Source organism: Chaetodon trifascialis, chromosome 2 (assembly GCF_039877785.1).
Source record: "Chaetodon trifascialis isolate fChaTrf1 chromosome 2, fChaTrf1.hap1, whole genome shotgun sequence".
NCBI lineage: Eukaryota > Metazoa > Chordata > Actinopteri > Chaetodontiformes > Chaetodontidae > Chaetodon > Chaetodon trifascialis.
Genome location: NC_092057.1, coordinates 15,905,027 through 15,931,300, shown reverse-complemented (window position 1 = coordinate 15,931,300; position 26,274 = coordinate 15,905,027). Strand labels below are relative to the sequence as shown.

General features: G+C 42.3%; 1 protein-coding gene across 1 annotated transcript; it reads right to left on the bottom strand.

Annotated features, from left to right (window-relative positions):
* Window positions 1-30: 30 nt before the first annotated feature.
* Window positions 31-26,047, bottom strand: smc3 (structural maintenance of chromosomes 3). The gene is made up of 29 exons (XM_070975939.1): window positions 25,850-26,047; window positions 25,079-25,154; window positions 24,847-24,885; window positions 24,675-24,742; window positions 24,294-24,365; window positions 22,448-22,527; window positions 22,268-22,346; window positions 21,890-22,007; window positions 21,518-21,693; window positions 20,688-20,768; window positions 20,150-20,314; window positions 18,858-18,979; window positions 18,284-18,497; window positions 17,919-18,022; window positions 16,613-16,712; window positions 15,411-15,571; window positions 14,089-14,230; window positions 13,660-13,810; window positions 12,717-12,869; window positions 10,506-10,657; window positions 10,225-10,383; window positions 8,833-8,940; window positions 8,396-8,504; window positions 6,838-7,085; window positions 3,901-4,113; window positions 3,328-3,519; window positions 3,003-3,180; window positions 2,741-2,847; window positions 31-1,313 (listed from the first exon to the last, which is right to left on the bottom strand). Exons 1-29 carry the CDS (start codon window positions 25,862-25,864, stop codon window positions 1,242-1,244), a joined length of 3,654 nt encoding a protein of 1,217 aa, XP_070832040.1. The 5' UTR covers window positions 25,865-26,047; the 3' UTR covers window positions 31-1,241.
* Window positions 26,048-26,274: the final 227 nt, after the last annotated feature.

Genomic DNA, 26,274 nt, shown 5'->3' with positions numbered 1-26,274 from the left:
GGAGATGTAACACTGACATCATCATAGAGGTTGTTTTGAAATCATTTTATTATTTTTATAAGTTTTCTAATTACATAAAAAGGAACCCAAACATTTGAAAAGCAGATATGAAACTAGATACAACATATGAGGAGTTTAATCCCAAACAATACATCCAGTAAGGAAACACACAAAAGATAACTTACATCCTGTCGTTCCACAAAACAACAACTTGGCTTATTACTGAACTTGTGAGTCATTCCGTGACCCAAACAGACGGCGTTTGTCCAACACTGAATCACTTCTGTTTTGAAATATCGACTGACTAAATGCAGGGAGCTGTGTTGATTTCCAAAAAAAGATATCTGGTGTTTTGGAATTAAACCTTTCATATATTTAAATGACCTAAAAAAAAAAACAGGAATTAACGCAATACAGTAACAACCATAATAAGGAACCACGACCTTTAAACATTTAAAGCCATGTGGCTGGTTATGACAGAAGTTAGCAATGTTTCATGAGTACAAAGAGTATACACATTAAAGAAACAAGAGCGACCAAAAACTCTGCTTCAAGGGTGGCAATGAAAACAAAACCCAGATCAGCTTTCGAGCCTCCATCTCCACCGAGCTTCAGGGTTTCAGTTCAACATTTTTCACCCAAGACACATCAGAACAGTCTCAACTGTACACAAGACCATTAGCTTTCTGGAAAGATCATGAAGGTTTGTTACTCTTTATGAGCTTCTCTGGCACTCCCCGTTTCAAAGGACAGATGCCCGAAACGACTGTTTGGTAGAAAAATTCAACACAGTCAAACAAAAGGTAACAAGCACTCTCTTCAGGACCTCTTCAGACAAAAAGAGGATTTTTTTTTTTCAGTGTAAAAGAACAGGCAAAGCAGGAACATGTGACAAAAACAAAAGTCCCCTGCTCGCAGATCTTCACCAAAACCACATTTTCCCGCTCTAATTTCTAGTTTAATCAGCCTGAAATGAAGTCAAGAAGTAAACAGTTCAATCTGTAATTTTGAGCTGAGCTTTTCAGAACATCATGTCCAATTCAGTCTCCTGCTCCAGAGGTGGTCTGAGAAGCCTGGACGCGCTGCATCGTTTATCTTTAACACGAGGACTAAAAAAAGGCTGGTGGACTGAGTGAGATATTTCTGTCTTTGTTCCCTGTTGTGGAAGGCTTCGAGCTACGCAGTGCACTGTAGAGGCGGGGGAGGAGGGGGCCGGGAGGATGATGAAGAGGCGAAGACTATTAACCATGGGTGGTGTCATCCTCCACAAAGTCTTTGGCCTGCTCCGCTGTGATCACATCGATGTGACTCACCTAAAAACACACACACATGCGCGCACACAGTTAATGACCAATCAATGCCTCCATTTCAGCCACGCTGAATAATCAGTCATCTTTTCTGTTATGAAAGCTCAAAAACTCAAGAGGGAACGTGTTCTTTTCACCGAGGCAGCTCAGCACAACCCAAACCTGGTCCACAGAGAGACGGTGTGAAGAAGTCATCAGAAAACAGTGAACTCAAAGTAGAATCACTAACAGCAACAAGGGAAACTAACACCTGTCAGGACTTAAATGATACTCTTAGTGCTGCTCATCAATACCCCCCCCCTTTTTAAATTCATTTAAGTGAGCCCAGATCATGATATTTTCACTATTCACAATTATCTATCGACAGCAAGTCTGTAGAGGGATGATGGTGGTGATGGTGATAATGATGCACTGAAAATTCACCTGGATAACATCAACTGAGCTCGGATAGGCCGTCACTGAGGTGTCACTGACTCGTCCACCTCATGTGTTCACCCTGTACCTACAGCATTTTTGAAGCGGGTGTTTGACAGTGTTTCAAGGAATGAGGACCAAGAGGAGAGAACACATCAGTCCATCTTTAGCTGCTCTGCACTGGCTTCCTGTAACATTCAGGATTTATTTTAAGGTCCTCTTCGTATACAAAGCCCTTAATAAACAAGGACCAAGCTACACCGCTAACTCCATCCTTTATTATTTGCCTTTCAAGAACACTGTGATCATCTGCTGCTGCTCTACTGGAGGTTTCCAGCAACAGTAGAAAGAAAACCAGGGATGCAGCCTTCGTCCATGAAGCCCCAAAGCTCTGAAACACTAACATACAAATATCAAGGAAGCAGCTCACTGAATACTTTCAAAAGAAAGCTAAAACTTATCTGTTCAACCTAGCCTTTAACTGGCTATATCCCTGTCTTTATGGTCATTCATGTCTTTTCATGTGAAGCACTTGGTGCATGTGATTTCTAAAGCACTTTGAGCTGCATTTCTTGCATGAAAGGTACTATACCAATAAAGTTTATTAATATTACACTGACAGAGACTGAAGTAGAACTTGGCCTTTTTTAATCCAAGGACTGGATATTTCAGATTCTACAGTCATGATAAGTGAACCCTAGTTTGACTAAAGCTGCTAGTATGATGGGAGTCCAAACCCAGTCTCCCTCCTCACCAAGACACCCAAAAAGTTAATATTGTTACACAGGACAAATGTGATATTTACAACATATACTTGCAACAAGCTTATTGCTACAAATGTACTGCTGAGGCGATTCTCCTGAACTTATATCGCCTGTTACACCTTAAAAACATGCAAAATGAAAAAGTGCATTCGTGTTCAGATGTCCTGGCACTGATTCCCCACAGCCTGCCTGTGAGAGAGCCTCTTCAGATCAGCTTCAACTTGATGAAATCCTGCCCTCCCACAGGAGACTCACCTTGTTTCTGAATTTGACGCCGTAGAACTTGTCGGCCGACTCGAGCAGCTCGGGCCTGAAGGTGGTGGTGATGAACTGGGCGTGGCCTGCCAGCTCCACGATCATGTCTGAAACGCAACGCAAAGACGATGATGAGGACGGTCTTGTGTTTGCTAATGCTGGAAGACTGAAAGATGAGTCATTATTTTCTCACAAACAATGGAAATTCATGTATGAGATTCACTTCATTCCATCTCTAAATCTAATTATTCTAGCACTTTACCCGAGACGGCCTTCCTGTGCTGGGCGTCGAGGGCCTGGTCGATCTCATCAAACAGGTAGAAAGGAGCGGGGTCGCACTTTTGGATGGCAAATATTAGGGCCAGAGCCACCAGAGACTTCTGACCTCCAGACAGCTGCTGCATCTCTCTCATCTCACCCTGCTTCCCCGTGAACGACACCTACACAAGACAGGGGAGTTATCAGACCCGAGGCACAAACACGGACAGAAATTAGTTTTCTTATGTTCGAAATTATATTCATCAGTGGGTGTAAGTGAATTAATTCAGTCAAAAGAAATAAAAGGAATAAGTGAAAAAGGCTCTTACCCTGATGCCAACTCCAGTGAACTGGTCCACTGAAGGAACGCTGCTCTGTGAACCGGAGCCCCTCTCACTGTCAGCACTGCCCTCGCCCTCATCCTGAGACTGGCTGCCTTCAGCGTCACCCTTCTTCATCACCAGCGTAGCTTTGCCGCCTGGCACCAGCTTCTGGAAAACCTCACTGAAGTTCTTTGAGACCTGAGGAGAAAATATGGCAAGAGGAGGCTCAAAAAGTGAATATTAGCCAGATTAGATGATGTGCATCTGATGAGAGGCTGTCAAAAGTACTGATACTGTTCAAAGTGCTACAAGCTCCATTAATTATTTATTTGATAGTGTCAAAAGTACCAAAGCTATATATGTGTGTGTTGGTGTGTGTTCAGTGACTTTTTTCTACCAGCACTGTGTGCAGGCTGTTAAAGAATTGTGGAATTGTGACAGCATTAATCTGACATGTGACAAAGTGTCCAAAAACGAGAAAACAATAAGAGTGATTATTAACACCCAAGCATTAAACTGCTGGAGCCGGGTTATGTCAATGGATGCGGGTGCCCATCTTTGGGTCTCACAGCCACGTACCTGTTTGAAGGTCAGCTGGATGGCCTCATACTTGCGCAGCTCCAGGACGTTCATGAGCTCCATGATGGATTTGTAGCCGCGGTCCAGCTCATCCTGACGCTTGATTAGCTTTTCCTTTTGCTCAGAGAAGTTCACAAACTGGTCCAAAGCCTTCTTGTTCACGTGGCTGTACTTCTTCAGCTCTGTGTTGCACTGCTCCAGTTTTCGGAACAGCTGTTAAAGGAGAGATTAAATCACTGTTAGCTCCAGGTGAAGTCAGGTCGTATAAAAAAAAAACTCAGCACTCCTCAGTGCAACTGGGATGTCTCAATGACAGATCTGAGACCTACAATCATGTGGATCCAGCAGCCAGAAGGAGACATGAGAGATCATTTGTATACAGCATATGGAGCTGCCATTCATTTAACATGTTTGCTGTTGTTACGACTGCACTGCCAGAAAACTTTGCACAATTGATTTGTTTATTTTCAGATTTTTCCCCACTGAAGTATATAAGAAAAATGCTGTGGTAAACCTGTGTATCATCATTTTGACACAAAGTTAGCTGTATCCTGGAGTATTAGACTGCATAACGATACAACTTGTTGACTTCAACAGGGACATAAATTCAGATCCATTACGCATTTCGGAACAAGTATCTAAATGTGCTTTGCCAAATTCTATTCATATCTGAAGAGGACATGGCCTGATTAATTAAGAACCAGCTTAGCCCAGCTCGAGTGTGACATGCACTTTCCAAACTCTTAAACTATAAATTCACCGTATGAATCACTGATGAGTGAGGGAACATGAGCAAGTGCCATTATTACTTGGCCCCTTCATCCACTTCTGCAATCAATGGCAGCATCTTGCCCTCAGCAGAGGCCCGTGGAGAAAGATTAACTATGTGGAGTGTGTATGAGAAAGTGTGAGGCTATTTTCAGCACTGTCCGAGAGGGGAGATGACACACAAACACTTATGAAAGAGGCAACCAAGTCCAATCAACTCACAGTCTGTGCTCCCAGAGGCACTTGGCTGAAAAAAAAAAAAAATCAGAGCCCCAACGAGTGTCTGAGTCACTGATGAGTGGGTGGGTGGGTGGGATGAGATGTGATGGCCTCAGGCTTTATTCCTTCGGGGACCTGGGTCTGTGTGTGTGTGTGTGTGTGTGTGTGTGTGTGTGTGTGTGTGTGTGTGTGTGTGTGTGTGTGTGTGCACACTCATAGTTTGACTCAGGTAGTAAGTTAGGATGCACAGACAAATTGACCTTTGGTAGACCTAGTTAGTTATTGTTAGTGCTGCTGTATTTATGTCTTACGTGTCAATGTTACTGTGGTGGCAAGACAGTTCAGGGAACGACAGCGCCATGTCTACACAGTGGGAACCAGGGCTGGCTTTCCAAATTTCAGGCACTGGAATCATTTTCCTTCAGAGCACCTAACACCTTAAGAGGCTCAAAGCTGCACTAATTTTTTTATATATTAACAACTGCTCAAATGGCTATGTGCGATGTAAAAGCTGGTGGTGACAATCTCACAGAGAATTATCACCCCTCTGCAGTTCCCCCTCCGCGATACAGAGGGGCTGAGCGCTCTTTAGCTGACTCTTTTGGTTTTATGGCGAGCAAATTTACAGCTGCAAGAAACAGCTGTTTTCAGCAGAAACATCATGTACACTACCTGCCCACAGCAGACAAGGGCTGCCAACGGACAATCTACATTTGAATGTATAACTGAATTGTAAAAATATCAAGATATTCAATTATGAAAATTAATGCTCAGACAGACACTTAGATTACCAATCTGAGCCCCCCAGAGGCAAAAACAAACACTTTTAGCAAACATACATTGACAGTGTGCAATGTACCCTCTCTCGCAGCTGCCGGCTGAAAGCTTTCAATACTGGACCAGTTTCAAAAATTGTATGACTTGTACACAAAGACATGCAAAAATAGGTCTATAAACAGATAACCTACTTGTCCATGACTTTGAAATCTTCCAGAACACGTGGACTCTGCACACATCCCTTTCATAGATTGAAGATATTAATGAAGGTCAAAGTGATGCGACCAAATAATTCAACAACCCTGTTTTGGACATTATTTTATGTGTGTTTTTGTTTTTGCAATGTTGATCTTTTAAAATAAATGTTAGCGTTGACATATTATACAAGTAATATGTTTCTTGTTGTATTGTTTTGCCCTCTTATGGACATGATGCGCCCTCCAATCGGCTGGCGACTGGTTCAGGGTGTACCCCGCCTCTCGCCCATTGTAGCTGGGATAGGCTCCAGTCCCCCGCAACCCCGAAAGGGATAGGCGGTATAGATAATGGATGGATGGATGGACATGATGCACAAAAATAGAGATGGTTCAAACCTATGTGGTTTTTGGCCATTCTTAACAGTTCTGCAGCAGGCAGACTAAATTAGCAGCTAGCAGGTGAACATAGCGCAGCATTTTGCCACTAAAGAGCAGATATTATCCTCACTAGTTTGGTGAAGAGCAGACCAGAGCTTAAGTGAATACTTGGCCTAAATTTATCAGGTGGACAAAAGCACGACTCCAAATGGATGCTGAAGTTGCTCTGCGTCAGGTGGAGGCCAACACATTTACCGTAACAACTTCACAAGATGATGTGTAATAATATGTCAATGCTGCGCTCACAGCTTGCTTCACTGCCCCCCAGTGGCAGCTTGCTGTCATCATTCTTCTTGTTCCAAAAACAGTGTCAGTGGAAGGGGGAGAGAGAGCAACTCAAGACGATATCCACTTGATTTGTCTAACTTTGAAGCACCATATGTACAGCACACTGTGCAGTCTGTCCCCCTTCACTTCCACTGAAAGGACATTAGAAAGGATTCTGTGTGTGTGTGTGTGTGTGTGTGTGTGTGTGTGTGTGTGTGTGTGTGTGTGTGTGTGTGTGTGTGTGTGTGTCTGTGTGTGTGTGTCTGTGTACCTGTTTGAGTGTGAGGGTCTGGTACTTCTCAAAGGCCTCCTGAGGCAGCGAGCCCAGCTCTCTGATCTTCTTCATGCACTCTTCTTTCTTCTTGAGCAGCATGCCCTGCCTGTTCGTCATCTTCTCCAGCTCCTTCGTATCGTGGTTGATGGCATCGTTCTGCTCCTTCTCAATGTTCTTCCAGCGCTCCATGCTCTTTATGTGGTCCTTGATCTCTCCCTCTGTCTTGTCAATCAGAGAATCCAGATCTGGGAAAGACATTGGCAGAGGTGAGTAAAGGGTGGTGCAGTATAAATGCTGGGTTTCATCGCAGATGAGGCATTAGTGTGTGCACGTGCGGGCGTTGTTCCTGGCTCATATGAAAAATACATACTGTCACAGGGCGGACTCTCACTCTGACATACCAGTTTCATCTTCATGAGCTTTGAACGATTTGTTTTTATAGCCTTCAACAACCTACTAATGTGGAGGTTATTTCTCCCACTTTGTTAGAAGAGAGGGACAAAAGAAAATCAGAACGTTCCCTGAATGAAAGACCACAGAGAAAAGGATTGAACATAATGAAGACTTAAATAAGCTCATGCTCTGAATGTGTCTTTAATAAGTTAGTGACAATGATTAACTATGAATCCATGCAAATGAATTCTATTCAGGAACAAGTGCTTTCTGACAACTGCATTCAATCAACCTCATCTTAGTCACGGGGCCACTAGAACATTTATACAACTGTGTGGACAGACCGACTCTGGAACTCCAGATTATCCAAACCATGAGTCAAACACTTCACAGCAGTTCTCGCAGTCTGCTGGTGGCACCAACCGGCTGAGGACAGTCAGACAGTTTCTCAATTTATTGAGAAACTGCCAATTGAGTTAAAAAATCTGTAAAGATTACTGGTTTCAGACAATAGCAGCAAGCTTTGTTCTGTTAGTTGCTTGAGAAGATATCCCATTCAGCTCTTTAATCGTAATGAGTTAATTAACTGCATTGACTGAGTTAAGTGAATTATATGATCCAGAAATCACTGAATCCGTCTCTATTGTGAAGAATTTCTTTAATGCATTTTGATATGTTTTCCCAGCATTTATTCAAGCATTCATGTAAAAGTCTGTCATCAACACACATCTTGATGAGCGACCCGAAATGTTGCTGCTGGCTTTGTACCAAGTTTGTCACAGAGGATTCTAGTGCACGATGCAGCGAAGGCCAACGCAGATCTATCTGTAACAGCTGAAAAGCAACTAAAAAAAATACTGGTACACAACAATCTATATCAGACGCTGTACTAACCCTTCACAGAGTGATCTTACCTACAGCTGTCAATCTTTGTTCTAGACCATGATACAAGGTTTCAAATTTCAACCACCACCACTAACAAACCAATGCCGGCTTCTGATGAGCTCTGCTCGAAGAACTGGGATCTATGATTTGTTGAAGGGTCCTGAGGACAAAGGGGGTGTGTGTGTGTGTGTGTTTTTTTAACTGCTCTCCAGTTTGTGTGGATTTTAACAGTTCACCTTGTGGTTACAAGCTGTGTCTTTAGTGCTTTAGTGTGTACCTTCTGATCGAGCCAGAGTCTCTTTGACGCGTTTGTTGATGCCGTCCAGCTCAGATGTTGTGGCTGTGAGGACCGTGCCTCCCTCAGTCTCTCGCAGCTCATTTAGCTCCTGTGTCAAAGAAAATTAGGCCACATTAAATGAAAGAGGCCGATGCAAATTCAACACCTCTCTTCTGATTTGTATGAATGAAACCATTGAATCTATTTACGACAGCACACAATTTCAACAGATTACATTGAATGAATTATCTAAGAGGCTGCAAACAAACAAAAAACCTTGAACTTGCTGGTAATGCAAGTAATGATGTGTAATTTACTGTCAGGATTAACATCAAAGAACAACGCAGCAGTCAAACATCAGCCTTAGTTTACATTACAGAAAAAGAAAACATTCTTTGTGCAAAGCTGTTTCTAGGGTATTTAAAGGGACAGTGTACCTGCTCCACTTGGTCGAGACGCTTCCGTAAGTTCTCATTGAGATATGTTTCCACTCTGGTCATGATGCCCTCCAGCTTGATCCTCTCATTCAACAACTGCCTGTTGTCCTGTGGGTGTAGAGACACACAAAATATAGTAAAATAGTTACTCCTGTGAGGTCTGTGTGCAAACAAACATTAGTACATTCCCAGTAATTCAATATCTACAAGTTCTTCAGTTTTCTCTTGTTCTGTGTATCACATGGAAATCTGCCACACAGAAAGGCACCACCAGACGGCTAGAAACATGAGTAATGGCAGCAATAATAGATCTAAGAACAATATCCACCTTCTGTGTCTCACCCAGACTGCTCAAATGTGACAATATGCACTTCTGCATTTAATTAAACAATTGCTAAAAACTGTATCTGATTGCCACAATCACCCCTACGTGTGCATTCACTTACATACGAGCACATGCCATATTAACAGTAACTCCTAACCAAGAGCTATGTTGCAAATAATATAACTTGACAACCGCCAACACTGCACAACGGTACATGAAAGGCTCTATGTTGCGGGGGCGGAGTTGTTGCGCAACCCAGAATGGCTGAGGGTTCATTGAGGTGAGAGCTGAGGGCAGCTGGCAGTGAAAGAGAAAGAGGAGGAAACACTGGATCACAGGAACATCCCACTCACAGCTGCTGCCTGCTACTGTCATCTCAGTCAGGTCATATGAATATATGAGCAGGAGGCAAAGAGGGAGGGGGCACGAAGAAACAACGAAGTGCCGATAAGAGGCGGAAAAACAGGGGGAAGGATGTGTGTGCATCCACTATTTCACCTTAACGATGCTATTCTGAAATGTGTCTGATCCAGTCTGTGCGGGGACAAACGGAAAATACAGACACCCCCCCCACCCCCCATTTAAATGCACGTCGAACAATAAGGATGGACAGAAATCTGTGGCTGAATCTAGTGCTTGCATTCACAAACAAATGTGGATTTTATCTATTTTGAATCTCAATACAAATACAGGACCCTATATACTAAAATAAATAAGTAAGTACAATTTCAACTGAGAACATTTATTGGAAAATAAGTGTTAAAATAGCAGATCATTTCTCTCAAATCAATATGTTCTAACTGTGCAAGCAGCAGGTGAAAGCACTGACTGTCCTCAAGATTAATACTACCAGTGTTTTTGAGGTTGGCTTTTAATGAATCTTCTTGGGACTTCAGTGAGCAGTACCTCACTGCACTGGACCACCTTGTTACTAAACATCTTCTTATTTATGCTTAATTTAAACAAATCTATACCAGGGACAGAAATCCCTGTGACTGTCAGTTACACAGATGCTGTGCATAGAGACAGACACAGATCATAAACCACTGTCAAATCTTCCTCCTGACCTGCTGGAGTTGACGGATCTCATCATTGAGGTCGTCGACACGCCTCTGGTCCTCCAGGCTGAGCTGAGAGAGCAGATCTGTACCCAGCTCAGCCTTCAGTGACTCCCTGGTGGACTCCATGGCATGGAGGCTGGCCTCCAGACTCTGGAGACTGCGTTGCTGGAGACGAAGAAAGAGTCAGACGTGAGTGGACGGCACAGACTGATTGTGAACTCTAGTCAGATCGTGTAAAACATGGAATTTTCACTTCAGATATTGTGACAGCATCAGTATCTGATCACCTTGGGCATGAATGTCTTCTCTGACTGCTGCCTCTTCTCCTTCAGCATCTTCATCTCAGACAGAATACTGTCTCTGGAGGCCTTAAACTTCCTCTGCTGCGTCTCAATCTGCTGCATCTGGTTCATCAGCTGGTCGATCTCATTGTTGATGCGTGGAGGCAGCGATTAAGGAAGTATACGTCCATTTTTATTTGGGATGAGCATTTTCTCTCAGCACTCATTTATAAGAAGGAACTTTAAAGTTGAACTGAAACGTCAGACTTAAGTTTTCCCAACTTGATTTCACCAGGCTGCAGCTGTCCATATTACCTCTGCTGTCCTGCACTTTCCTATTGTGAGTGCACATTGTATTATTGCCTTACGCAATAGTCAGACAGCTGAAACTGCGTTCTTTCCTCTCAGTACAGAACAGGACAGAAAAGCATTGAACAAAAAACCAACTGTTTTTGCAGAGGCTCCTCTCATCAGTAAATAAAAAGGTCAGGGCTCAGAGTGACTGGGCCTCCCACAGAAGACTGTGTCATCACTGATATCAAGGTGGAGGATTAAGGAGGGCTGCACACACTCATCATTAGGCTAATTTAGCAGACAGACTTATTGATCTTCCAGGACTACAGTGCTCCTCTGGGCCTTTCAGATTTAACAGGACTCAATAAACACTGAAGTCAATCGATCTGATCTACCCAAAGTCAGAGGACTTCCCTGCCTGTTGCCCAGCGCAGATGGACAAAACAGATTGTTTAAGACCATTTGGTAATACCTTTCGTGGGAACAGCTGACGTCAGGCCTCAATCTTTCCTTAACTAAATGATTTAACCCTGTATTAATCTCTGATTACTCCTTTGACTCTTACAGATAAAATAATTATTTCACATAAAGTCAATGAGAGTTGTAGCAGTTTTGATCCGTCACAACGCAAGTGCACTTTCTGCCTGATCTGTATACTTCCACTGCAACGTGGTGCTGGTGGCAAAATAGACAGAGGGGGGATGGATGAGGTGCTCGTAATCTCACGCTTATCGACAGGGCAGAGGTGGACAGCGAACAACAAGAGGCTTTTAAATAATTGATCCGTTCTCTGACTCACCGCTGCAGGAGTGAAGGACGAGCGCCATGTCATCAGCTCAGTCATCCGTTCCCCCGCCTACTCACACATACACGTAATCGCCAGGTGCACACGTTAAACCGCATACACAATACTGGCTGTGAGCGAGAAGCTACGCACAATCAACAGGTGTGCAAACACACAGATAATCATACCTGGGCGGAAGTGACCGTATCCATAAATATACTGTACAAGCACACACAAATCCTCTCTGACCTGCCTGTTTTGCCTTCATGGGCGTCCAGCGGTGAGTCACGGCTCCAACCAAAATGACCTAACATAGACTAATCCTTCTTGACCTGCTTAGACCCTCTCATTGTCTCTGAGTCGGCCTCCTGCTGGCTGAGGTAGCTACATAACCCTGATGGATTTAATCCATATTTAAAAACAGACGCAGCATGTCACACCCTGCATTCAGGGGTGTTGCAACTTCATCCAAGGGCTCCTTCGCAGGTTAAAAGCTCCCTTGCAAGATGGCATACGAATTAAAATATTTCTTTATCAACAGGACTACTGTCTTTTTTCCCATCTGATGTTTCCAGTTTCCCCCACAATTGGTGACAAAATAATGACTTCCTCAATTCTTCACAACTGGGTGCAGAATACCAACAGGCTAAAGCTTACCTTATACGTCAAAGGAGGAAATATGTCAGAAAACTCGAAACCAAAACACTTTCTGAAAATAATAATAATATTTCAAAGAGGATGAAGCCTGGTTAGTATAATTAAAGGCAAATTCTTTGTTTTGGCTTGAAATATTTGCTCTAATTTTATGTACTTCCTGTATACCGAATGGGATGAAGACTGAAAAAATAACTGTTAAGTATTCATATGTGACTCAACACATTTCACACATCAATATATCTCAGAGAATAAAAAACTCTCTGATGAAATGGTCATTTGGCGAAGCTTTTAAAGAAGCTGCATGACTCACTTTTGGGTTAACTGGTCCCAAACAAAGCAAATCATTCAATGGAACGAGCCATCCACAGACTGTCTGCAGCACAGCTGTCCATACTGCCACATGGCACCAAAAGTTCCCAGTGAGCATCAATGATGCATCATTCTCTTGAACAAAGCCATATCTGTTTTAACAGAAAGGATATGTTCAATGTTTCTGCGCAGGTTCTCGTTGAGCTTGGCCTCCAGCTCGCCCAGCTCCTCCTCAGCCTTCCTCATGTCTTTTTGCAGCTCCAGACGAGACTTTCTGGTGTCGTAGTAGCCTCCTGTCAGAGCTCCACGGTGGCTCACCTGGTCACCTAGGAGGTCACATCACAATGTACTGCATAAACGAGATGAAGGGCTTCAACAATGCTGCAGTTTCAATGACATGCAGTTCTAAAAATGTAATCTGTGATATGTAAAAACTGAACAAGGGTGTACAAAGGTCAGTGTTACAGGTGAACTGAAGCACATTATCTCAGGATCCCCGGGACTGAAATTCTTTTTGCTTAAGCAGAAACAGCCGTTATCGCTCTCTGCAAAGCCACCAGACTCCTTTAACAGTATCACTAATTTTATCATTGTAAAACACACTTCATTCAAACTTGAGAGAAACTTAATAAAACTTGTTTTTCCATTGTTCCAACAATCACCGCCAACTCTGGTTCAGTCAAAATGAACCCTTAGTTGACAAAGTTAAATGTGGAAATAGTGGGAGAGGAAGTAAAGACAGGGTGGCCATCAGAGAAACAGTGGAGGAAAACAAAGTGAAAACAAAGTCACTGATCAGTTAAAGGTTAAAAAGCAAAGCTCTCAAAAAAACGTCTCAATCACTTGGTCCGAGATTTATTTGGTTGGATTCGGTGAAAGATTCTGGCTGTCTGTCTTCAGTGCTGCTCTGAGATAAGTTTTCAGCTGGTTCCACACACAGCTTTTGCATCTCTTTTAAAGTTGTTGTCTATATATTTTCTACATCTATTGCAATATGTTCTAAATGTTAAAAAGAAAAAATTAAATTAAAAAAAAAAGTCAGTTTTTTTCCCCATTATCGCATTTCTGTTCTGTTTCCCAGGGTTAATCCATACTGTGTATCACAGGTGATCTTACCCTCCAGAGTAATACAGTCCATGGTGAACGCTCTGGCCAGCTGGGTGGAAACTTCCATACTGCGACAAATCAGGGTCTTTCCAAACACATGCTTGAAGGCCTTGTCAAAGTTGGAGCTGTAGCGCAGCTTGCTGATCATGGGGATAGCGTCCTTATGGGTCAAGAACATGTTGGTGTGAACGAAGTGGCAAACACTTAACTCTCATCAACCACACAAAAACTGTCCGTCGTACGACGGGGAAGAGTGGAATATATATTTTGCATGACTGTGAAAATTAAGACAGAGGATTAAGAGTAAGCAGAGGTGTGTTTTAATACACATGGATACCTTTTCATTTCTTTTAATTGTTGCGTGTTATACCCATTTGTGGTCAAGGTCTAAATTTACTACCTACAAAGTATCAGATGCAATTTATGTGTGCTCCTTACGTTGGTCTCTGGGTAGGCGGTATCCCTGACGTCCAGCTTGCTCAGGGGCAGGAATGTGACTTCTCCAGGCAGGTTCATTTTGTTGAACTCCATCAGTATTTTGGTGCTGACTTCATCAGTCTCCACAATGTGGTAGAACAATCTGGAAAACATGGGAGCAGGCAGGCAGGCACAGATAAAGACGTATGAGTGGACAGGTTTGCAATATCATTACTATAACTACAAATCAAGGCCGCCTCATCATAAACAAAAGACAAATATCTGTACATCTGCAAAAACATCCAATGTACAAAATAAACACAATATCTGTTCCTGTATTGACAAGACACCTTTTTGATTTCCTGACATTAAAATTCAGAGCAGATGAAATATAATAGAAAGGAACAAGTTAACACGACACAATATTCAGGCATGCAAACAGGTGAAGAGTAAAAAATGTAAGAACTTTGCTTGGAAAGAGAAAACAAGTTACAACTAGGAGGGTCTGAGGGTCTGGTGTATGATTATTTTCCAACAGCAACCCATTAGATCAGAGAGATTAAACTTCAAGCATCAAGATAAATATGGGGTCCCACCCATCCATCACTGACTGTGCTGGGTACACTTCAGAAAGGTAACATGGTGCGTAACTGATACGGACTACATCACTACTAAGAGAAAGTGAGATTTGGCTTGTTTTGATGTTGATGTTGAGGACGCTCAAAATAGGACCAAAAACTTTATACGTAGAAATAACTCGCTCCACTCACAGTTGGTTGCAGCTTAGCTGCTTATTCTAGCTCTAGCTGTTTACATGGTATGCCCGTCTACCTGTATTACCCAATACTTTGACACTGAGGTAGCTTGACAGCCAACACAAACTAGGTACTGTCATCACGTTACTAAGTTCACATTATTAATTATAACTGCCTACTAACTACTCTTACATGCTTGAGTCGTTATGAACCAATGATGCACTGAGTGAAGCACAGAATTAAAATTCCATGCTATGGATTGAACACAAGCCCCCAGAAGTTTCTCCTTGGATCGACACAAATCTCGTAGGTGACCACAGAAAGTGTTCAAATGCCTCAATATTTCAAGGACTCTGAACACTGAAACTTGTCTATTGGCTTCATGCAGCCCAGAGCAACAACCCATTCTTTCAAATCACAGGACACATTTGTATTAGCGTGCATGAAGTGGAACCAGTATTGTTTTTCAATCAAACTATGTGTCTTTTGTTGCAAAGCTTTCATACCTGTCACAAATGTTTGGCAGTGACATTTTCATTTCAAATAATACAGGGACGTAGTAGTGAAACTATAAAAAGCAGCCCTCACCTGGTACCAGCAGTCACCTCCACACAAGTGTAAAAGGCTGGCTCACACTCGAAGTTATTCATGACGATGCCGTGGTAACCATTGATGACATGCTGGTTGATGCCCTTCCGACGGAAATGCTCAAGGACTTTGTTGATGCTGTCGATGCCATTCAGAATAGCCTGAAGGACCACAAGAGAAGCAAGAAGTCTCACTTCAATGAAAACACCTAAAATCGGTTCATAACACTTAAAATTGGAAAATAAGTTACATACTATTAAATACAAAAATAAAGAATATTAATGCCACAATTAATACTACCCAGCAAAACTAAAAACATACCAAATCCTTATTATATTCTCATTATAACTATTGACTTGTTAAACCACAAAAGCAGGCATGATCTCTCTGAAAGAAGAACATAGCTACAGAGGGATTTCTGAGCACAACATCTGCTACCTCCAAATATACCTCTGCAATATTGGGTGGTATAGAAAGAGAAAGTTATTTTTTACAACACTATGAACTGTAAACTATAAATACAAAATGTGAGAGAGGATAGATAGAGTCCATCAAAGGCTGGAGACTGGATTAGTCAGCAGGGGCCGGTGAAAGAAACATAAATGCAGAATACTCGTCCATGAAGCCACAAACAGCCTTCTTTCATCTCAGCAGACATTATTCAGAAGTGATATTTGACTGATGTATCTGGCCAGGAGAAAAGACTGGCAGGTACCGGATGGGGCAGAGAGGAGTGAGTCATATGTAAATTTAGCGAGCTATGATAAGGTGCCAGTAGCGAGGAAGATGAATGATTCCATTTCATATACCTATCCTGACAACTGGCTGAGTCACAAAGTGAGTCCTTCGCTGTGTTCAGGTGGGCTCATTTGGAGAGGGAGGCACTTTTGCACTTGGGATTTGATTTATCTTCACTTGCCATTTTCCTCTCTCACAGTACAGTTTAGCAAGTGCATGTGTGAGGGTTTAATAGATGTGTGGCATGGCAGGTCTACCTCGAGCTTACGAGTGTCATCCTGAGGAAAAGGGAGGCGAGGGAGTGTGCACCATAGATTTGTCAAGAATTTCAATCCTCTTAGGATTTCTATGCTCACACACACACACAAACACGTCTTTGACTTGTGTCGAGACAAAAGCATTAGGTATCCCGTCGCTGCGTTATGCAAGTCAGTAATTACGCAGTCATGTACAGTGACACGGACCTTGCCAGTGGCCGCTCGAAGGAGCTGCTGTTTCTTCTCCAGGTCCTCTCGTTTGGCTGCCAGGGCCTGCTGCTCTGCGTTCTCCTCACGCCACAGGTAGCTGGACAGACACACACAATCACACACTGTTACACTTATGTCACCAGAAAGACCAAAACCAAAAAGCAGCCATGATACTCACAGAAAAACGAGATAGTCGCTGATAAAAGCAGCCAAAAACTAGGACACGATACTAAATTGTTCATGTCTTTAGAAATCTTTTTGATCTAAATAATTGATGGGTAAATCCAAACATCTTACAAGACAGGAAACCTCCAGTTGTTTTTAATATTGGAGAGGCATTTCTCTCCATTAAAGTGAGGAGAAACAGCAGATGGCTTATCTATCACTGCAGATTCACTGTATGTGCAACATTAAGTGAATTACAAAAGGATCCACTCCCTTGACTGATCCTCAAGTGAAACATTGATTTGTTTAATTCTTGCTAATTCATCAAATTTAAATAAATAAAAACAATAGAAGTGCCAAAACAGTCTCCCTCTTGTTTCCATTAAGGTAATATTTGCATTCATTCATATTTTTAGAACAGCCTGCAGCTGTGGGCTCTGCATGATGTGTTCTTCCTATCAAAGCTGTCATTATGCTGCCTTTTCACCCATTACACCTTAACAATGGATCACAGCGAACTGGAAGGTTCACGATGGAGTCAATATGAAACAAACAAAAACATATTCATGAAATCGGTTTTTCATTAAGTGATGATAATGAGGGCCTGTTACTGAATTTAATGTAATTCAATTAAAAAAATCATGGCCTGTGTCATCTCAATTAGTAGTAGGAGAGACTTGAATGGAAACGATGTTTGTGTTTCAAGAGGCAGAGAAGCAGCTGTCTGGACTAGATTTCCACCACTAACCCACAACACGATTCATCCACCCTGGAGGACCTTTTACATGCAAAAAGGTATCTTGCAGCAGAGGCCCAAAACACCATCCTCTGTTATATAAATAAACCTCATTGTTTAAGTGGACAGAGAAGGCCCGGTGACATTCACAGCTGACAATACTCTGGTATGTAGCTAAAGGTTGCCAAGCGGAAACAGCAAATTGGCTTTAAGACAGGGTAAACAATTCAACCTTCCATCTTAATGCAAGATTGAAGCATGACTCATGGAGAGATTCATCTAAATCAAGTGATGTGCTATATATGCAAAAAAAAGCATAAGCACAAGCCAAGGCTGCACTTTAAATCAAATTCACAGCAAAGTGTGTAAAGAGAAGGGTAGAGGGACAGATAACGCTCTTACTTTCTTTCACTCTGCAGCTCGTCTTTCCTGTTCTTCACCTCATAATACTTTTTGTCCAGTTCCTCAACGCGGGTCTTGACCTCATTTAGATCTTGATCCAGTTTCTAAAGAGACAAATCCAAAGTGGGTCAGATACACTCACCTGCCAAGACATTAGATTAAAACTGCAGCACTGCTTTTACAGGAATTACATGACAAAAAAATCATTTAGTAATCAAAAGTTTCCACAGGTGTGACAAAAGGTACCATTCTTAAACCGTACCTCCCTCTAAAACTGATCCTGAAAATGGGCCTGAAAACCCACTGAAATCCACATCTTATTCATGGAACTGGTGCAGCAGTATAAGGGTTCTGAGTTCTCTTACATTGTACTGCTCGAGGTTCTTCTCCTTGTTGGTTTCTGTGTCCTCCAGGTCTTTGTGGATGGCTGCGATCTGCCTCTTCTTATCATTGATGGCCTGGTCCAGAGACTTCAGCTCCTTCTTAATCCACTTGTCCCTCTCTTCCTTGGAGGTGAACTGACTGCCACGGCCCTGCTTGGCATACAAGTCTGTCCTCTCCTGTGTGGCCTGCGCCAGTCTGCAAGGAGTGACCATGGAGGGAGTTATAAACTGTCTTAAGCTCAATCACAAGTTCACACAGAAAGCCGTATCATTGAGCCATCTTCATGCTACTTCTCAACAAACTCTGCATGTTGACATGTGCACTGCCAACAGCCTTGTCAGGCAGCGACATATTTATAGTTCCTCACTTCCCTTCATGCCTGCTGCTTTGATCATTTACATGAAGGTACACTGGAGTATCCACAAATATCTCCTGTGCATCCACCTCCTGATCTCTCGCTATCACAATGTATTAAAAATGTGAAAACTGACTCATCAAGTTATACCTGGTCACAGGCTGCTCGAGGGACTATAGCTGAGAATGAGTCATCCATACCTGGATATGCCCCGCTCCTCTTTCTCCTTCACCATGTTGAATTTGGGTTCGGTCTCCTGAAGCTCTTTTTGCTTCTCCTCGATTTTCTCCAGCAGCTTCTGACGCTCCTTCAGCAGGCGTTTCTGGAAGAGCAAGAGCAGGCTATTTTACAACAAATCTTCAAAATGCAGAAATTGGAGATGAAACTGGATAAGCTGCTGTGAGAGGAAGACGGTGAAGGGCCGATTTTAAAAAGTATTTTCAGATTTTATGCTCATATCTAAGATGTATGTCTGCTCTTGCATCTTCCCAACAGCAGACCTGCACAGTGACAGATTTTCTGTGTGGGTGGTGATGGTGGGTTGTCATCCCATAAATATGAAAGCCTCTACTTCCCCCCTTGTGTCAAGGCCATCTCAAATCAGAACCAACAGCAGCAAGTGACACAGTTCAGCTTCCCTTGCTTTTCATTTTGCTCCAGTAAGTTTTGGCTGATGCTGTACGAGCCATCGCCAGGTGGGCTTAATCCAACATGCAGCTTGGGACCCATCACAGTTCATACAAAGGCTGAGCCACTGAAGCCGGTGTGATGATCGTCTTCATACTCACACGTGCGCGCACACACACACACACACACACACACACACACACACACACACACACACACACACACACACACACACACACACACACACACACACACACACACACACACACACACACACACACACACACACACACACACAAAGCCATACAGATACACAAGCCGCTGCTTCCTCCATTTGTCAATTCATCCCACTGTTGGACCAGCAAATTTACAACTATCAACCCTAACATTAGACTTGTTTAGCAAAGCATGAGAAGAAAACCCAGTGCTTTTTGATTAGCTGAATTCATGAAGTCAATCAGCATGAAATTCAACAGTAACACTGGCTGAAACTGTGAGGTTTTCCTTTTCATTCCCTGATTTATATTACCGTAAAGCCAAAAATATTGCTTTTAAGGATTTGGTAAACTCATTTGTCTTTTTTTTAATGGACTGCAAAACTGATCAATGATTTTTTCTAAAAATCCACAGATCAAATCAGCAGAACTGTGAGGGCCACAAACGCCCTATTCACTACTTGAATACTAGTGAAGCTGTGTACAAGTGACCCTCTTTGCAATTATGAGCAGAGTGTTGTGAAACGAGAAAAAGACAACCACCCGTCTCTAAATACACTGATGGTGCAGGGGAAGAGGGGGTGGGGTGGGGGGTTGTTGCTGGTGCAGGACCACGTGTGCAGAGTGACGCAGATGGGAGGCTTCCGTACCCTCTGTTCGCTGTTGCCTGCCAGCTCGTCCTGCAGGTCCTTGGCCTTCAACTCTAGCTTGGTCCTCTGCTTGATCTGCTCCTGGCGCTCGGCCGATAGCTGCTCTCTCTCCTCCTTCATGGCAGAGATCTTGGACTTCAGCTCTCGTACAACACGCTCTGTCTCCTACAGAAAGGGAGCCAAAATCAAGAAACTAGCTGCAAGCTGTAATTCACAGGAGTGTAAATACAACAAATTCCTTTCTCTTCAGTGATCAGTTTATTTCCCAAGGCCACATACTGTCAGGACAGATGATATGTTGAATGAATTAGGAATTTATCTGGATTCCTTTTCATGTGTTAGAAATACATAAATTAGTTAGAACACATAAATCACTGTTCTACTATTTGCTTTAAACTCAAATACCGAGCATCTGAAATTTTATGCAATTTTGAAGAAGTCACTAAATACTGTGACTTTTTAGAGCTCATGCTATGACAACAACGTTTATTTTCAAATGTCAGATATTTGTATTTTTTGCCAAGGTGGAATTCTTTACCTCTACTTTGTCTCGGGCATCTTGCTGAGCATCACGAAGCTGTCTGGATTTGTCTCCACAGGTCTCTCTCTTGGAGGACAGCTGTATTTTAAAAAGGAAAAAAAAGAGTCCTGGTAATGAAGCTGAACTCAACAGGCAAGGAAACTACAATTTCGGTTCACAGGGCACACTGACTAGTGGATTCTTACATTCATTTGCATTCAAACAAAGACCTGATTTCTCCATCAACTGAGGCCTGGTTCAGACTGCACACTGGTCACCATGTAAGCTTGCTGTCACGATCACAGTGCCATAAACCCGTGCCGTGCCTTGGTCGGGTGAGTGGCCAGACTACATGTATGATCCCATATTGCTCACAGCACGTCTTATCTCATGATCACGCACGAGTTCAGGAAGGCGGCCGAAGCAACTGTCAATCAATGCACTATAACATTAAAAGCAATTGCAAGAGGCGGGGTCATCAGGATAACAATCAGGACAGGAACAACGAGTTTCTCATGGCCACATCAAACAGGCTACTTTAATGTTTGACCTGAATTAATGATACGTATATTCCCACAGTAGGACCAGTTACTAGATGACAGAATCGTCTCAAAAATCAGACTAGAACCGTGTTGTCTGAACCAGGCATAACTTTCAAATGTATAGCTACCATCAAAAATGCTGTTTAACTAGTTATGGCCAAATTAAGGTCAATACTCTGTGTCATATTGTGCATATGTAACATCCTGTATGATGACTTCTTAACCCTGGTACCAAAACACCAATCACAAAGTCTAACATGTACAAATGTATATGGTCCATCTTTGTTTCGTTCTTGAGTATGTTACCTCATCCAGTTTGGCACGGGTTTCATTCAACTCCTGGTTGTAGATGGTGTACTCCAAGGCCCTTCTCATCTTGTCCCATTTCTGGTACTGAGCCAGCTCCTCTTTCTCATCCTCCAGGGTGTGAAGACGCTCCTCAATGTACTTCAACAGCTCATTGATCTTCTCTCGCTTCCCCTCTGAGGAAAAGAAAGGTCAGGTTGGGTTTTTTTTGTTTTTTTTTTTTTTTTAAATGTAAATCACAATTAACAGGGCACTTCATTATTGGAAGAGTAATGATAGTATGTTATACAGCATAATTATCTAATTTAAAATGTTATGATTGTAGCATAACAACAATAATTCATTCAAACAATGATGTTAACAAGGTTTTACCGGTCTCCTTCATGAGAGAAATACTCTCCTCCTTGCGCTCATCATACACACGGGTCCCTGCCACCTCTCTCAGCAGCTTCAGACGCTGGGAGTCCGGTGCTGTGGCCATTTGGTTGATCTGCATGAGACATTGAAATTATGCGTGAGATGGAATATCTGCTATATAATACAGTGCTGACATTTCCCTGCCTGAAAAAAATACAGTTTAGATACAGATGTTAATCAGGTTGTGATCTGAACACGACAGTCCAAGACACCCAGCTGAGGACAGTTACCACTCTTTTTTCACTGCCCAGCTTAAATACTACCATGCACTACACTAAAAAACAGACAGTATGTACTAAACAAGCGTGAAATTGAAAAACACTCCTTTCCCACCTTTCCCTGCTTGACGATGTAGTAGGGGTTACTGCGGGAGAAGCCGGCACTCTCCAGAAGATTCATGACATCATTCTTACTGCATCAATCACAGAGACCATCAAATAAGTGATTACAAGCATTCACAGAGTTGGTTATTTCCTGTGATTACATGGACAGTCGACCTACAGCGATACTTACGTCACCATCTTCTTGTCTAAGAAGTACTGGTCTTTCTTTGCGCCAATGACGCGGCGAAGGGAGACTTCCTCTTTGTCGATCTGGAGGGAGAGAAATTTATCACTAGTCAAGAGGAGAATCACACACAGCAGCAGAATTGTCTGGTTATGACACAGTACTACCAGGCTGCGTGATCACAGTTTCACACCCAGTGAAAGCAATCTTTGGATTGCTTAAGTGGCACAAACATCCGGCCTTCATTTTCAGAATAATAAGAACGGTCTGTACTGCAGGCACAGGGACTACAATCAATGGTCATAGCAGTTATCAGCAATTTTGGGGAGACAGTTCAATATGTACTGTATAACATAATACAGTGATAATGGACGACTTCCAGTGGTAGCCTGGACTATGGCTGCTGAGAAAAGTTGATTTAAAGGTGGTGCATATCTAGTACTTTTCCACATGCGTTGACTGTACTGAAGCGCACTTTTCAGTTGCCCATCTTGAAAGCTTTTTCAATTCCATCACTAATTTGGAAGTTAAATGTTATACTTTGATGGTGACTCAGCACAAGAGTTGTACACAAAAGTGTGGAGTCCACTATCAGTCAAGTATCTGCAGTAAAAAATTAAACTGGACATCCAACAATGTGGTAGGGGTGGGCAGTACACCAGTTTTGTCACAGGTGTTACGTTCTGTCACGACATGGATTTTGCAATATTGTCATTTCCGTGATGAATGTTTAAGCATATTGAATGTGCTTTACTGTGGCTACTATGACATGAGGGTAGAGGGCTACGCATGTACTGATAGACGTGGAGTTATATCCACTGTTTTCCTCACTATAAAGCCAACCCCAGTGAAACAAAGATGTGCAAGGCAACATTTTGAGCAACACACACACCAAGTCCTCTTTTGTTGGCTGCAAGAACCAAAAGCTTTCATCTGCTCATCCAAGGAATCAAAGACTCAGTGGATTAACTTGATGGAAAGGTCTCCTCAATGACGACAACGACAACTGGAAAACTGTAGGCTATATGTGTGTGCGAATCATTTTACTTCAGAGTGCTTTGAGGGTCAATACAAAGCAAAATTGATTTCAAAACTGAAGTTCAAGGACAGCTCGATAACAACTTCAAACTTAGAACCTGTAAGTTTTGACATTTCTATGATGCTTTACTGTTTATGTTGTTGGTTAGCCCGTTGAACTTGCCATTGGCACATTCCACAGCTAATGTGGCATCAGTTGTGGACCAACACATGACAGTCAAGAGAAACTATGCGAACCTTAAGCCTCATTTGAAGTCAATTAAAGAATAGGTTGGATGCGGGAAACTGTTTTTCACATCGCTCTTTATGTAGTCTCACATAGCCAGAGCTAACGTTATCTCCATGTCACACTACAACACAAGTTCATCATCATTTTGTTGTTACAGGAAAGTCTCCTCTGCTGCGTGCTGTGCTAATTTGGGTCTCCTGGATGAATCACATTACATTTACTGGTTAACCTATATTACAGGGCAGGTTGCTGATGCCAAAACACATGTGGGCCAATACCTCATTTCCATTCCTATTTGGAGCCAATAAACACATTTGTTTTTTAAGCATTTTCCTTTCTTAAGATGTGTTACCTTAAATTGCTAATAGAGTGAAAGGAGGTAGAATCGTGTTTTTAGTGGAGTATCCCTTTTATTATTGCAGTACCATAATATAACACAGTCACCTTTTTGACTGTATTGTGACTGTATTATATCACGGAGAGGACACGGAAATACCAGAGAGGCTTACTGAACGTTGGAAAGAATCAATCAGTGTGTCTGAAGTTTGAGTCAAAGGGTCAATATGAAATGTCTGCAATTCCTACCGGCAGCCGGTTGTCAGAGTTGTCAAATATAATCTCCACAAAAGCCGAAATGACACGAGGACCAGTTCCTTCCTACAGTGACAGGGGAAGAATTATCATCATTTGGCACAATAAAAAAAAAAAAAAACACCTCAATAATAATACTAATGTTTGAATACTAATGTTCCACTGTATTTCAACCAAAGGAGTTCTATAAATGCAAACTTTGTATTTTTAACAGAAATGCAACAAATCCTATAAAATGTGTAATCCACCAGTAATCAGGAAGTTACTTTTGTCAGCATAAGCATATCTCACAAGAGATTTCTGTGTCAGAAAGGTTTTTCATTTCCAAAACAGTAGTCAAGAAGTGTAATGTGTGTGACATTGGCCTGCACTTACATGGAGCAGGGCCAGGCGCTGTTCAGGTCGCAGGTGACTGAACTCATCACTGAGCACAAACTGGATGGCTAAGAAAACCAAGAGGAGCCACAGTTATAGAGAACAACAATAAACACACCGGAGGGGAAAATGTTTGACTGCTGTAAGATAAAATTCTCTGAGGCTCACATACCGTAGAAAAAGTTACTTTTTCCTGACCCATTTCTTCCGACTGTAATAGAAAAATAAATGAGAACATGGTGATGTAAGTTCACAACATGAACACCAACATGAGGCAAGTCTTTGGTACACCAGAGCAGGCAATGTAGGAGCCATCATTCAAAGCACACCCCCTTACATCTACATATTAGTGCAAAAAAAAAAAAAAAAGAACGTGAGAAAAGGTGAAGTGGGCACATACATACCGATGACATTGTGTTTTGGACTAAACGGGTCTACCACCGTTTGGTCTCTGTAACTTCGGAACCCCTGGATGATGACCTACATATGAAGCCAGACACCACCGTGAGCACATTGTCATCAAACATCTTCCCATTCAGGATAACAATATCCGCTTACTGTAGCTAGACGTGGTCATGTGAAGGGACTATTAGCATCAGGTCACTTTTCTTTAAAGCAATAATATTACTGTCTCTCCCATATAAATTGCAATCAAACTGCATAAACAGTATCAACTGTATCATAACCGGGGTACGACTTACAATAAGGCCTTTACTGTCGGCGACTGTAAGGACCAATTTTCATTCAGGACGTTAACGGGTTTGTAAGCTTGCTAATTAGATAAGACAATTATTAAACAACCACTTTGCTAGCAAAGCTCATGTTTACACGTGATGAAATCGACTGCAAGGTGGTATTGTGCAACGTTAACAAATTAGCGACAAATCCGCTCACATAAAGTTAGCATTGTAGCTTTAGCTTAGCATCCTGCAAGGGAGGACGGGCAATCGAAATTAATTCCAGGTTGCCTTGGCTAGCATTAGCAAGCTAGCTATATAACTTTGGACCGTCTTTGGGGTGAATTTGCTTAGCTCCGCAATCAAATCAACGGTAGACGGTAAAATAACTCGGTATTGCAGGCATAATCATTCAGTGGAATAACGTTATATCCAGTCTGATTGACGTTAGGCCACAGAGAGTGGGCAACATGCATAAGTCTGGTGTCGTTAGCTTACCTGTTTGATGTACATGGCTGTCTAAGCAGGGCCTCTCCTTGACTGAATTTGGAAATAAGCCCCCCTCCTCCACTGAGCTGGAGAAGCCGGGAATTTAATAATCCAAACTTAACAAAATATTACAAACCGATGCATTCAAAATTGGTCAAACACCGTGAGGGAAGAGAATAACATGGAAAATGGCGGCGGGGGCGGGATAGAATGGGCCACACCATTATGTGAAAACAGGGATGTGACAATAAAATTGTTGCTAAATTATATGAGTGGTGAAATGTGTTAGACAGAATTTGACAACAAGACATGCCACACGTTGAAGTCCAATAATTTACATCTTAGTCACTATATGTTTGGACGTAAACAATAAGTTTGACACGTTTGCTATTTCTTTACACCCCTATTTCTACATTTGGTACGTTCTCGATGGC